General features: G+C 33.3%; 1 protein-coding gene across 6 annotated transcripts in view; it reads left to right on the forward strand.

The window, feature by feature from the left end:
• Window positions 1-16,019, forward strand: part of LOC150104406 (uncharacterized) — a 459,199-nt gene that overhangs the window by 185,215 nt on the left and 257,965 nt on the right. For all 6 annotated transcript variants that reach the window (XM_090396357.1, XM_090396356.1, XM_090396354.1 and 3 more), the window contains one exon: window positions 12,988-13,120. In XM_090396357.1, the coding sequence (XP_090252483.1) occupies window positions 12,988-13,120 (133 nt within the window). The remainder of the gene's footprint in view (window positions 1-12,987; window positions 13,121-16,019) is intronic.

The following is a 16,019-nucleotide window of genomic DNA, read 5'->3' on the forward strand; positions in this document are numbered from 1 at the left end:
CCGGCTATATTAGAAATTCTTGGTCCTATTTAGCATATTTCGAACTAATAGAAAATATGTTCCTTGAAGAACCCTATATAGTCACATTTCCTGGGTATAAGGAAGAATATCACAAAGCTGGAATAAGGTCATTATTTCGATAAAGATAAGTGCAACTGAAAACTAGAGGAGTAAGTCCCCAAATACCGATTATAAGCTATATACATAAATATTAACTTTGCAACTCAAATCATATGTAGAAGATAGGCTTTGTGAAGAACAAAATGACTTCTGAAAAGGATGATCTTCTATTGACCCTACCCTTACATTAAAAATCTTAAACAGCATTCCGAATTCAACAAAAAAACACAAATATCATTTAAACAACAAATTACATGATAACCACAGTAATTAATGTTAATGAACCTGTGGTTATCGTGTAATTTGTTATTTATATGCATACCACAAGTACCTTTAAAGATTAGACAAATAGCATTTGTAGATTACCAAAAAGCCTTTGACAATGTCATAAAGAATATTTTGTAGATTTTACTCAGGAAGTTATATTTCAAATCACCTTCTCCCATCATTAACTAACATACATCAAAACATTAGCTCTAAGAACCAACAAAGTTACAGAACGGAAACCAATAAACAGCATTCTTTCAAGAGTATTTAATATTTGCATAAATAAAATAATTATATAATCAATGAAATAAGAATTTTTTTAAAATTTATATATTTATTTAGATCTTAATATTTTTCTGGTTTTATAGCCAGCATCTTCAGAGCACAAATATTTTGTTATAGAATGCCAGCACAAACCATCAGTTATCTGTGGGAATGTTTTTAAAATTGCAATCCATCTAATGATGGATGAAAAGTTTAAGTGTTAAGTTGATCTTAAAATGGCTGTCTCCCATGTTTTAGGTAAATCAGTATTTATGCTTGTTAGCAGATGATACCAAAAACAGTATCACCTGCTTGTAGCATGACTTCTTTATTGTACTTTGGTTTTTTTTTTCTTCTTTCTTTTCTTCTCTAATCCTGTGTGTGTAGTGCGTTAACACATTCGTGCAGAGCAGTGTCCAGATTCTATCATTTGGTGCTTGAACATGGGGGGGAGGGATATGACAAGTTGTCCCGTACTTCCAATTTTTGCATCTGTTGGGCATGAGACAAATCATTATGACTTTCTGGTTATAAACTCACTGATAATTAAAAGAAATTCAATAATTGTTTATATTTTTAAATTTCTAAAAGTGTAGGTAATTATGTTTCAGTATGCATTAATCAGATAAACCCTTTGCATATTACCAGCACATATGAGAAAAGGAAGGCATGGATGTAAATAAGAGTGTTAGTCAAATTAGTATCTAGTAATTTACATTTGTGGTACTGTGTGGTGCAGTTAATGACTCGTAGAGAAAGAATTAAGTAGTCCTATAAACTGTAGTTATACATGTTCAAATATATGAAAGACTTCTTCCTTTCCAGGCTTATAGGACAAGTGGTCTATTCTGGACTTATTTCCATCTTTTTAAGGGGCTTCCTATGCATAGAGTACCTTTTTGGGTGGTAATTTAGAATTTGTTTAGGTATTCTGCTTCTATTCATTCTCAGTATGTGTTCCTTCCATTTTCTCTATAGCAAATAACCATTTCATTTAGGGAGGTTTTAATTTAAAGATTTTTTCTGATTTCACTGCTTTTCATTTTGTCCATTATTGTGACTCCTTCAGTTCTGCACAGAAATTTCATTTTCGATGATTCAATTCTTCTTTCATCTGCTTTTTTTATTGTCCATATCTCACTGCCATAAAATAAGAGTTGGTTTTGCTACTATATTGTAGATTCATGTGTCTTTTTGTACATAATTGGCTTTAAAAAATTTACAATGCCTGTTACTTTTAAAAAGTTTGATATTTTTGGTTCTATATCAGCTTCATTTTCATATGACATTGTGCAACCTAAATATTTGAATGTATTTACATGCTCTATTATTTTGTTGTTTATTACTATTTTGCTTCTTATTGGATTAGCACCTTTGAAGGCCATGACTTTTGTTTGTCATGGCTTTCATTTCCATACCATATGTTTTTATCAGATTATTTAGACTGCATAATGATTTTTGTAGTTCATCTTCATTGTTTCTAAGGATTATTTGGTCATCATCAAAAAGAAGAGTAGCTAATCTGGTGTTACGGTTTATCTTGAATTATTAGTTATTTTCATGATTTTATGAAGATATCTAATAATAAAAATTCTTTTATGATTTTATCTATGTATATATTAAATAAAACTGGGGAGAGAGGGCAACCCTGACATACTACTCTATTTATTGGTTTCCAGTTTGATGTTGAATTATTGTATACTTCACAGATATTTTGTTATCTTGATATATATTATATAAGGCTTTAAAGAGTTGGTTTTTGTATTTTATATTCTTCTAGAATTTCCCACAGTTTTTCTTTGATAATTTGATCAAATGCCTTGGTGCAATCTATAAAAGTTATGTGTGTTTCTATTTTCATTTCTCTGTGTTTTTCAATTAATAATTTTAACATAAATGCAGAGTCTATGCAAGACCTGCCTTTTCTGAATCCATTTTATTCTTCTATTAATTTTGATTCTACTATACATTTAAGTTCATATGCTAATATTTTTGTATATACTTTATAACAGGTATTAAGTAAGCTGATTCCATGATAATTGTTACAATCAGATTTGTGTCCTTTTTTGTAGATGGGGATAGCTATTGCTTTGGTCCAATTTTGCAGGCGTTTTCCTTCTTTCCAGATCATATTATAAAAGTTAAGTAACCTGAGTGAGAATTCAGTTCCTACATATTTGATAATTTCCAAGTTTATATTGTCTTCTCATGGAGCCTTTCCTGTTTTGCTTTGGGTTAATGCTTCTGTTAATTCTTCTAGAGTGATGTTTTCCATGTTATCCGAGATATTTACAAAGGGTAGTTTTCTGTTTTGAATGTTTTCATCATACCATAGATCTTGGTAGTAATTTTGCCATATTCTATTTTAATGGTATTAATATCTGCTTTTTCTCTAGTTTCATTGCTTAGATCCTTGAGGATTATATATGCATTAGGTCTTTTGAGCGTACAGTGTCTCTCTCTAATTTTGTTACAAAATTGTTCCATCTGTTTCTGTTTATTCTCCTGCATGCTGCTTTTGCTGTTTTTTTTTTTTTTTCTGCTGTATTCAATTTTTGATTCTATTGTTTTTAGGTTGAGCCAGTTTTTATGTGCTTTTTTCTTTTCTTCAATAATGCATTTAATTTCATCATCGCAGTCCCTAAGGCATCTTTTTCTTTTCCACTTTTTCTTTTTTCCTAAACTTTCTTTTGCAGCTTTTGTCATTATGATTTTTAGGTTTGAAATGAAGGACTTCATTTCAAAAATAAAGAGGGAAGTGGTTTAATTAATAAAGAAACACGTAAAAACCACAGTGATATCTTCAATTAGTAAAAGGACAAATATTCCGTACTAAAATTAATAGTACATCTTCGGTGTCTTACAGTAATAGGAATGGAATACAGTAAAACCCCGAAGTTATGCGGTAGGTGGGACCAACAAAATAGCACGCAAGTCAAATTCGTGTGACTTGGGGTATAATTTTGAATGTAATTTATATATACAAACATACATTGGGATCAAATGCTTACAAAAACACCTATATTTTTTAAGACATATAATCATAATTGTAGTTTTTCGTACATAAAAAAAAGAAAGTTATTTCGATGTCAGTGGTTTCATAAAATCTAATAGATTCGTCTGATGGCATAATGTCTTTTTCTTGTCATGCAAAATTCCTTCATAGCAAGCTAATGATTTTTTTATTCCTTGCCTTGTAGCTACAATTCGTTCCTCGTTAGAATCTATGTCCTCCAAAATCTGTAAACCTTTCTTTTATGATTGTTCTTACTGTGGATTCCTGTAGATCGAACTTCTTTGCTAGCTCACAAATTTTCATTCCGCCTTCAAAATCCTTAATAATGTTGAGTTTTGTTTCCAAAGTCAATGTTTTTCTTTTCTTGCTAGCTGTAGAAGAATCGGACTTGCTTCTTTTGGACGACATTATTATTTTTTATGCGATAAAATTTTTATCAAGAACATAACATTAAACATTCGCAAGGTTTGTAGATTATAAAAATCGTGTATGAATGGAGACCACGCGAAACACGTCGGTGCTTGTTCACAGCATGTGCGACACTGGCGAATGTGGCTGGCGCCTGAAAGATACGACTAGTGGTGAGGCGTGAAGTGGGACGGGAATATGTACAAACCACGTAACTCCGGATTCGCATAAGTCGGGGTATGACTGTACAAGCAAAATGTTCGGTGGATCACCTATTAAAATACAATTGTTACCGCGTGCTAGGAAATAATAGAAAATAAAAAATTTAATCTATTAAGATGAATGGTTTTTTACATAATATAAAAGTCTCCCAGATCTTTGAGAGAGACAGACAGTGATTTCTATTTAAATTCAGTCGGTGTAAGATAGTTTCACAACTTCCTTTGAATAAGCGTTCATATTTGAATCTGCATCTATGGAGGAGAACAGCTTTATCCCACTGGACACTATGAGTAGATTCAATACTGTGCTGCACCAGACCAGACATCAGAGGTTTGTTATAATCAATATAATATTGATGTTCTTTTATTCTTTTTTCCAAAGAACGGCCAGTTTGTCCAAAATGAGAGACATCGCATTCGCAAGATATTTGGTAAACAGCCAAAGATAGAGAAGACACTTTATCCTTTGTAGAAGGTAATAAAGGTAATAACCTTCACCCATGCATCCAATTCACTATGGAAAAAGAAAACTCTGGTAGAAAGTATTTTACCTTGGGTATAATAAATGTTAAAGATACCAAGCTATTTTAAAAGCCTGGTTTTACTCCATTTTCCAAGTAAGCAAACAGACAAACAAGTCAAGTTTGCACTTGCACCTACGTGCAAGATCAGCTAGACTTGCAGACACAAACTTGACTTGTTTGTCTGTTAGCTTACTCATGGTAAAAGTAGAATAAACTCTGATCACTATTCTTAATATTTACCCTTAATGCACAGCCCATCTCCTTGAGGAGATGTATGATGCTATGTATTAAACGCAAGGGGCCACTACCCAGACCTGTTTCGACCTTTATTGAGGTTTTATCAGTGGGAGCCACGCTAGAAATACCAAGATTTTAGTAATACAGAGCTTATAAGTAATTTACCAGAACAAGTTACCATAAGGTGTTTTAACCTTATTAAATAAAAATCTCTGGATGAGATATAAATGTAGAAAATATTTTACCTTGGGTATAATAAATGTTAAAGATACCATGCTATTTTAAACCTGGTTTTACTGCATTTCCCAAGTAAGCAAACAGACAAATAAGTCAAGTTTGCACCTGCACGTATTGGATTGGAAGTCTAGCTGACCCTCAAAGTAGTGCAAGTCAAGGCAATTCATGGTAAAAGTAGAATAAGCTCTGATCACTATTCTTAATATTTACCCTTAATGCACAGCCCATCTCCTTGAGATGTATGATGCTATGTATTAAACGCAAGGGGCCACTACCCAGACCAGTTTCGACTTTTATTGAGGTATCATCAGTGGGAGCCAGGCTAGAAATACCAAGAGATTTTTATTTAATAAGGTTAAAACACCTTATGATAACTTGTTCTGGTAAAATACTTATAAGCTCTGTATTACTAAAATCTTGGTATATGATAGTTCCAAATGAGTTAAAAGAACGGTATAAATATAAAATTTGAAAAATCTCGCTTATAATTAAGTTTATTTTTATTGTGTAGAATTACGAATTGTATAGAAGTCATTGAAATTTCAAATCCAAAAAATGAGTCAGCTAGTTAATAAATAAAGTTAAGGGGATAATAAATCCCTCATTATTTTAAAGCCGAATAAGAAACTTGAAGATCGAAATCTAAGAGTTTCATGCTGAATAACGTTCGGTGAGTCCAAGCGTAAGTCAACACCTGGTAGTACAACACTAGGGCAACTCGAAGCAAAGGTGGAACAAGTTTCGATCACTGTCCTTAATATTTTCTCATAATGAAAATGCAGCTCCTAGGAGATGTATTACTGCCTTACATTATGAAGGAAGGTCACTACCCAGACCGATAAAAATTGCCTCTTGGCTCTTTATTGTAGTTAATAAATATTTATATTATATATTTTTGTTTATATCATATATCAAAATTGGTGGGATCATTTAAGAAAGAGATGGTTAAAAAGAGTGCTCCGAAAATGATTTAAAAATGAAAAGGTATAATCGCACAATATTAAAATTAAAAAAAAAAACAAAACAATAAAAATAGTTTTTAATTCATTTAGTAATGTTATTTTGTAATTAACAAACATAATTTGTAGTTTGTTAATTACAAAAGTAACCTAATAAACTAGTAACCATTACATTAAAACTATACATCCTTCAATTCTAACTGCAAATATGCAACTATGTATCTCTCTCCGTAAAGTTCCATTAGTGTTCCAAATGATTCTTTCCTTAGTAGCTTATTATATTATATGCATTCAAGAACAAAATTTCAAAAAGATTCTTATTATATTCCTGCTATTATAACCTAACCTAACTACACAACAAAAATAAACTTAAACTTAATTATAAACGAGATTTTTCAAATAACCTAAGCTTACCTAACAACTACGCAATAAAAATAAACTTAAACTTAAAATAAACTTAATTATAAGCGAGATTTTTCAAATAACCTTACCTAATGTAACTACGCAATAAAAATAAACTTAAATAAACTTAGGTTATTTGAAAAATCTCGCTTACTAAACCAATCTAACCTAACTAAACAAAAATAAACTTAATTATAAGTGAGATTTTTCAAATATCTCAACACTTGAACAAATATGAATTACAATAAAGAAGACTGAAATTATTACAACTAACTACGCAATAAAAATAAACTTAAATAACTTAATTATAAGCAAAATTTTTCAAATTTTATGTTTATACCGTTCTTTTAACTCATTTTTACCTGGTAATAGATCAACAGAATAGAATTGCATATTTGATCTTTTATTCCATTGCCCAGTTGACTGTGTCCCAAATATTCTTACCTCTCACAGTTCAATTTGACACACAAATTACCAATTTTTGTACCAGAGAAAGAGGTTTCTTCTACTACTTCATAAACAACATATCTAAGTAGAACTCTTTGTGATAAACTACTTTACAGTTTCAAATTTCAACAATTCCATTGCTTTTTTCCATAGAATAATAAATAGATTCAGTGTACGTAGGACAGAAGACGAAACTTTCTGTCCAGTTTAAAGATTCACAGTGCTACTATTTCTTTTCATAATCTTCTTATATTAATATTCTCCAGACTGTCACATTTTTTTAAAATCTTCCTAAGAACAAAATTCTTTGGACGCTGTTCTCAAATTTCCGTTCTCTCTCTACTTGTATTCCTCATTATCACGGTGCCAAATACTCTCTCTGTCAGTTGTCAATCGCCCATCAATCTCCTCGGCGAGCATGCACACTTCATTTAAATGGCGAGAGAGAAGTTATGTAGTAATAGCTGATATGTTGTCTTCATTAGCATAAAGAGAATCTCTTCACAAAGAACAAAAGATATCTCAACACTTGAACAAATATGAATTACAATAAAGAAGACTGAAATTATTACAACTATCAGAATATAAGTATATCAAATCTCAAATGCTTTACATTAATTTTAAGAATAATATCAATCACAGGCACATTGCGAGTGCCAATCATACTTGTTATTATGAAATCAAAACTAAAAATATATTAGAATAGAGAAACAATTGTAGAAATATTCATATTTTAAATTATGATTATTTTTACAATTGGATATCTCATCTCATCAAAATGCATGACTTTATATTTACTGACATTGAACTGTCACCCATTTTCCCCATGCCCACAATTATAGCCTATTCGAATCATTCTGCAAGTGTTGCATATCAGCTGCATTTCTGATTACCCTACCTAACTTTGCGTCATCAGCAACTAGCTGTATGTTGCCTGTCAAATCCTTTCCAATGTCATTGATGCACAAATAGAGTAACAGTGGACCAAGGAGTGATTCTTATGGTACACTACGGGTTAACTTAAATCGTGCAGACTCGCATCCCCTGTATACCAATTTTTGATATCTTCAGTCAGCCACCTTCTTATCCACGCTAATATTTTATAATCCAAACCCATATTCTCCAATTTATACAATAGTCTTTGATGCTATATTCTGTCAATACTTTTGGATTTTGCTAAGGCTTTTGTTCATTGCAAAGCAGAGATTCTCCTGTCGACCCATTTCTGAATGCGAACTGTAACCAATTTCAGAATCTTCATTACCACTCCACAGATACTAATTGGTCAATAGTTGGATACATCAGTCTTTGCACAACCCTTGTGCAGTGTGATTACCTTACGTTCTTTCCACTCCTGTGCAGTCTTCTCTCTTCAAATTATATAGCCTGGTCAAAGGAATAGCCAGTTTAGCTGAACACTTTTGGTATCCGTGCTAATGTCAGTTCTTGTATATAAGTATATATCGTGCCTTATTGTCCCTTATAAATCTTATCTATTGTTCAAATAGATAAGATTTCTTTAGTCTTTCGATCAGTTGTTCTGCTGTTCCTGTTTGGGCCGCTAATTTACAGTGCTTAGTCTTAGGTTAGAGCCGATTTTATCAGATAACATTCTTTCAGACAGATCACATGTATTATTCTTGCAGACAAAGAGAATGCCCTGGGCGAGAGCAAAATTCTTCTATGGTTGCAGTTCTGGAGTTAGCTCCTTTTTGGAATCGAGAAAAATTTATTTGTTAATGCAGCTGTGCCATCTTGATTCCTATACAAAAAAGATATTTCTGTCATAGAGTTAACACACAGATAATCACAAGGCATTAGAATCTATTGTTTAATACACTATATTAGTTTATTCCTTAATCAGCAGTCGTAACCAAATCCTCCCCCGCTTGAATTTACTAATTTTAGTAAGCGGTATATTGGCATGAGAAATCATGCATGTTTCTTAGATATAGAAAGCAAAACATTTATTTTACACTAAGGTTATTGTACACAGAGATCAAAACTTTGCTTTAGACATATAATGACTTATTCATGAAAGAAAATCTCAAAAGTTTTCAGACATTCTATCTCATTATAACTGAATAGTTACTTAAAATATTTTCAACAGATCAATTAATCCAATTCTCGTTAACTCATCATAGTTATATAAGTGAACAACCTTTCAGTTCCCCAGATTAGACTACAATATACCAAAATTCTGTCATGGGCATAATTTAGTAACAATGAACTTCTAAAAATACAACATTTAGCTACAAAGTAAAACACTATAGTCCAGACAGTTATAAAAAGGTCCTATCACATATACAGTTAGCACTTTCACTCGCTCTAGTCCTGCTCTCAGTACAAAAGACAAAAGTTTCTACATTACCGACCACGTGGGCTTAACATCAATCTTTGCTGATTCCCTTCGGTTAGGTTCCTAGGTCTGCTATCTGTAATTTCCTCCGACTTCCTACCAACAGTGAATACGATCACGAACCACAACTGTTCCTATAACCTTAGCAACACCGCTTCGACGGATAGGCATGTATGACTCTGCATAAAGCTGCAGTCTCCGCTGGCTGCATGGCTGTGCCACTGCTGTGCTTGGAGCGGAACGCTACCTGACTTGTAGCCGTCGTTGACCATCTTTCTAGTCGTCGCCATGAACTGCTTCCATCGGAACCCACAGCTGAGGGAGAGAGACACCACGAAGAACAGAGGACTGAGAGAGAGCTCTTTTCACTGCCAAATCCTTATATATCCCCTTGTCCGCTCTCCCAACTACATCACTAATTGCTCACGACACTTATCTCTTTTTTTGCACACTCCCCTATGCTTCTCCCCAAAATACTCCCCATCACGTGGGTGCCATACCCGTGTCTTGGACTTCGCATTGTGATACCCAGGGGTTATGTTCAAAAGATGATTAGGCTAAAGTGAACTTGGCTTAAACTTTCTCCTTCTAAAGTAACTTTCACTAGGACCTTTTAGACTCTGATATGTTATTTATAAGACAGTTTACAATTTATCACTTACAAAATTCCGTTAATAAAATATTAATATGTTCAAGTTTTCACTTACACCTATGTACAAGCATTTCCTTTTTATAGTTTTTTTTGATCCTAGTTAAATCCTGAATGAAATGCTCAATAACAAATTGAACCTTGCATTTCAGATTTAACAAAGGTTTCCCCCTCCAAAATTTTTTTGGCATTAGAAAATTTTCAATATGTCATTCATGCACTATCTCTGGAGAGGATTTTCCTATTTTCCCTAGGTCGTAAGTTATACCTAGTCTATACAAACTCATTATTGCTATTCCTTGTTGTGCTTTCTTCTCCATTTCTGTTGTTTACAGATCGCTCGCTTATATGGCCTGGTTGAGAACAGCCTTATATCTGTAATAGATAGGGTCTAGGTCATCAGAATTAGTATGTCCTTCTCTTTCTTGAGTTTTCCGTTTCCCCCTTCTGGAAGATAGCATGTTCTATCTCATCATTCCCCTTCCAGTGTTTTTTTTTTTTTTTTTTTTTTTTGTGTGAATTTCTATTAAACTTGGAATTTCTACAGCCTGCCTTGGGACACTCAATGACACTGACAAGATTTATCGAGATCGTCCTTGGGTGAACTTCCTCTATATTTTCCACTACTTTTCTTAGTTCAACAGGAGAGTTGGTGGGTAACGTGCAACAGGCTATAGAACTTTCCTTTACTACCTGAAATGGAGCCCTTATTTGAGTCAAGTTGATCATAGGCTCCCTGCTCTCCAACCTCCCCTATCGGTTCTACTGCATCTTCGTATTTTGTTCCTACCTCGACATAACTCTCACTTCTGACTAAAGTCAGATGCCCTTGATTTTTGTTATCAACCTTTCTCTTTCCTAGGAGATATACTTCACCTTGAGTAATGTCAAATGCAAACTTATTTTTTACTAGAAAGTCAGTTCCAAATATTAATTTAATACGTGAGAGAGAAATCCTGGGCAGGATTAAAAATCTGTGCCTAACACACCTCTGAAATTCGAGTAAGTATACTTTAAAGACGCTGACTTGGTCACATGGATATTGGAAGCTGATATTCCAGACAACTTCACAGACCTACTAAAATAGGACCCATAATTCCTCACATAGGGCCTTATCTTCTTCAAGTAATCTCCAGTAATAATGGAGGCCTGGGAACCTGTATTCAGAAGAGCATCACAGTGCTTTCCACAGACTACCCCTTTAATTATTAATTCTGGAGACTGGTCATGGGTTCTTTGACCTTTCTTCATCATTAGCAACTGATCCACTAGGTCTGTAACTATACCTCACTATGTATTTGATCTTGTTAACCTCCACCTCCTGCCCAATGGCTTCAAACTAACTGCCAGATGAAAAACTGTTTATTATTACAGTCATAGGTCTCCACACTAACTGGATTCAAGTCATCCAATATTATAAGTAGCATGCCTCCTCCTCTCTCTTATCCTGTCTATCCTTTCTAAAAATACTGTACCCTTTACACTCGATACCAATTAGTATGATTCTGATAGCCAGGTTTCACTAATACCCACATTCTGACCAAAGCCACAAAAGCAACAAAACTCTACCCTTTTTTTTCTGATACTCCTAGCATTTGTGTGCAGACATAATAAACTACCTGCATATTCTTTTGTATACTCTTGTCTGTAGTCCACCTGACACAGATCTCTGTTTTTTACCAGTGCCTTACATATGCAGACATCTTTGCACATAAGATAAAAACATAGTTCCAGTTTAATGTGGAAAGGTAAAAGTTATGCATTGAGATGGATGATTAAAGCTGTGTTATTACTACATTGATTGAACTGTAATGTAGGAAGTTGAAATTCAGATAGAATAATGCAAAGGTGGTCATGGTAGCTTATAGGTTTACTAGGTTATTGGAGAATAACCTAGTCTCACCCCCTAATAATAGACATAAGGAGGTTATCATTCCTCTTTATGTGACTTTGATACAACTACATTTGGATTACTGTGCACTGGTCCAGCTTTAATGTGGATGAGGTTGTGGAAGGGATCCAGTGGTGAGTGAGCAAGATGTGAGTAGTCTGTGGATTGCTACTTCTGATGATGGATTGAGGATTTAGTTATTGATGTAGAAGAAATTCAACACTTGGCTTGAGAGGACAAGAGGTCATCTCTGGAAACTGAGTAAGAGTATAATTAACAAGTATGTGAGAACTTTCTTTTCTCTTGGAGAATGTTGGATGAGTGGAATATGTTGCCAGTGTGTGTTGTGATTTGTCAGTAAATGTATTCAAGGAGAGATACATTACATATTATGTAGATAATGTGGATCGCCACAGTTTTCAGGGTCCTTGATAGTTAACATGCAATACTAATCCTGTGATGAATGTCTAAGGTGAGGTCAATAAAATCTAAGTGACTATAATGGTGCTGGAACCAGGTGTTTTTTTCTCTGATGTTGGAGTAAAAGGCAAGTCTTTAATTGCAGAGTGCTTACTAAATCTGTAGAAGATGTATGTTTTGTGGCTGTATGTATGCTGATTCTTGGAGCACAGATAAGAGCTTATATTCTGTATGGTTTTATGGTAGTAACAAGGTTGTACCTCTGGAGCCACTTTTCTTGGTGGGGATATGTCACATTGAGCTGTATAAAAAAAATTTGAAGATATCAAAGTGATTATCAGATTTTTGAGAACATTTGAGACAGAAAATGAATACATCAGATATATCAGAATGGAGCATATAAATTTTGAGCCAGATAAGATCAAGAAGAGGTGATTCTAGGTTTATGTTGCATACTTTAAAAAATTTTTGTTTTGCATAATGTTACTTGCACCCCACCCCCCAAAGTCTTGATGAAATTGATCTGTGTACCTTGATTTATGTTAGTATTGTATATGTTTTTATAGGCACTGGGATGTTTGTTATATAAACTTTGCTTCTTCACGTTGCCTTTTGGAGAGAGTGCTTTAGCAATTCAAAGTGGAAATTTTACCATTCCAGACAGCTCTCGATACTCAAAGAGTCTGCATTCTCTGATAAGTAAGCACTATTTTTAATTTATTTTATGTAATATTGTAGAATAATGTGTTGTTCTGAAATGCTGATTAAAAAAAAAATGGCTAAAAATGTATTATCCAGTGTGCTTTGAAATATTGTATTTACTATGAAAGTAGAAGTTTTGTGTTACTTTTTGGTTGAAATTTATGACATGTTCTAAAAATTGACCATTTATATATATATATATATATATATATGTGTGTGTGTGTGTGTGTGTGTGAGTGAGTGAGGCATAGCTTTAAAAAATAATATTCATGTTAATTTTTTCTCATTGAAACTAAGCAATCAGTTAAAATGAACCAACAGATAATGGAAAATGCAGTATCAATGCAATGGTGTGAACAGTATACTTATTCTGATTCTCACCTTCTCATGGTGTACCAGCAGTAATTATTTACATGAATATTGAACAAATGACAATGGACTAGTTATATTGGGATTTAGCCAACTACTAGATTTGTATTTTTATTGGCTTATACCAAAATAAAATGGTACAACATTATAAAATTACATATTGATTGGAGCATCGCCTGATTAAACAAGGCTCCCTATTGTTTTCATCACTAAACCTGGGCAAACAGTGACGTTTGCTGCTGAAGCATACCAAACTTTAGATCAACATGAGAACATCAGTTCAAAGAAACAGATAGAAGACATCAGTCCAAAAAAACAGAAGAAGAATTGGGTAGGTACCAGATATTTTCTTTGTTTTTGGAACACCAAAAGAAAGAAGACAAACAGAGAGATTCTTCTAAGCAACAAATACAAGATGCTGTAGAGCAGTAATGATCAGGGAAAAGAAGATAATCTGATTGAATACATGAAAGAAGATAATCTGATTGAATTGTATGCAATCAAGTACAGCGATGTAGGAATATATCAGGATGGGGAATTTTACCGTGAGACTTATTTGTGCCTCCTGCCTCCCCAGAAGGTTCTTTTAAAGAAGAAATGGAAGCAATTTTTTCAGGCATTAAAGAAACAAAAAATTGGTTCTTGTTGGAAATTGAAACAGCACAATAGAAAATGATTACAGGACATATAAATTGTTTCAGGGAAATTTAGAGAAAGGAGTATTAATCATATGTAGCTGCTAAATTTCTTTTCAGGACATGAACTAGTCTTGATGCAAACATAAGTTTCTGTGGTTTAGCAATTCTGTAGGAAGTTTTCAGTATTGAGACCAAATGATGTAAATAAAGAGTTTAATAAAAAAATAAAATAAAAATAGGAAATTAAAACCCGACAAGTTTCGTAAGTCATGAGACTTACATCATCAGGGTACTGGTATGTAAGTTTTACACAACAAAAGCCTACTACCAATTAATTACACATATTAGATGTTTTTGATAACTTCACGACTGTTACATATAATTGATAAACCAGAATACAAATAGTAAATTCGTTACTGTATTTGTGTTGGAACATTGCTAGTTGTTGCGATCATGTTCTGTGTGTATCACGCATGTTATATCCTAGGTCTGTGGAAATTAAATTTTTGATGAAAGTAGGCCATTCTTGATGTAAAATTAAGCCTTGATTTTTATTGCATTGTGTAGGGATCCTAAGAATTTGTGAGGCTTCTTTAAATTTTCTTGTAAAACAGTTATGATTATTATTATGACACCTCCAGGGAGTTCAGAGACTCATTGAAGGAGGGCACCTACTTTACCTCTCCATCTCCAACACTCAATTCACCAATTACAGTGAACCGCAACTACCATCATCATCTACACCAGCGTTTCTCAGATTTTTCCTACAACGGAACACTTCACAAATCCTGAAATTTTCATGGAACACCTTGGTTATTTTGTAATGTATTAATGATTAATTATGGCCTAATCATGAAGAGTATTAGTACACTTATGTATGTGGTGTGACATGTTGACAAATATAAAATTACATTTAAATCAGTTATCAATTACTGGACTAATGAAATCTTGTAGAATATTGTAGTTTCTTCAGGCCAACATCATTAAATTAATATGTGCTGATTTTCATTGAAATATCCCATTTTGATCACCAAAAATTTATAATATTATAAGTACTTACGAGTGAATGCAGACTTTTTCTCCTGTGTGCTGGTAGGTTTCCCCTCCTTTTATACATCCTGGAGATCACTTTGTAGGCTGGAGGTGGATGAATCACTATTTGTTGCATCACAAACACCTTCAATAAGAGATTTCTTAACACCAAAATTAAACAAAGTCCCTTGTTTCTTATTCATATTAAAATTTAAATCTGTAGGCCTATTACTTTTAAAAAATCACAGCACTACTTTCGAAACAAGCACTTTCACCCTACAATACGAACTTACAAAGAAAGTATTCAGTATTACCAGATTTGAGAACCAGACACAGACTACCTTGATCCAATTTCAGTGGAAAAATTTTCTTTATACTTCCTTGCTGATTGGTCACTAGCATTTGCAACACAGATGTTATTTCGTACAGTTTTGAGAACAGGGGATACGCCGACCATTGTTGTAATCGGCTTGCAGGCAATTTTTATGACCCGTGATAAACAGCGGTATTCCCTTTCCAAAATGTTGAAAGATTTTGATGTGTGATGTTTTTATATAATGAAACCTGTGGTGAATTCGTCACTAAAAAACACACGTACTAACCACAGTAATGGCTATTTAATTTGTAAATATTTCATCCCAAGTATCTCGGGACATCATCAGTACAGTAGTTCAAACAATACTAGGAACAACACACAGTTAGGGCGCATGATTACATTGGAATCTCAATATGTGTGCAGTAACGTGTTATAGAAGTAAATTAAATATAACTGAAAAAAAAAATATATATATATAAAGATTATTTTACACAATTTTGTATGACAATTTCCCATACTTTAGGAATAGTAAGAACGTCGT

This window comes from Typopeltis vanoorti, chromosome 8 (assembly GCF_054136105.1).
Source record: "Typopeltis vanoorti isolate ZY-2024b chromosome 8, IOZ_Tvanoo_1.0, whole genome shotgun sequence".
Classification (NCBI taxonomy): domain Eukaryota; kingdom Metazoa; phylum Arthropoda; class Arachnida; order Uropygi; family Thelyphonidae; genus Typopeltis; species Typopeltis vanoorti.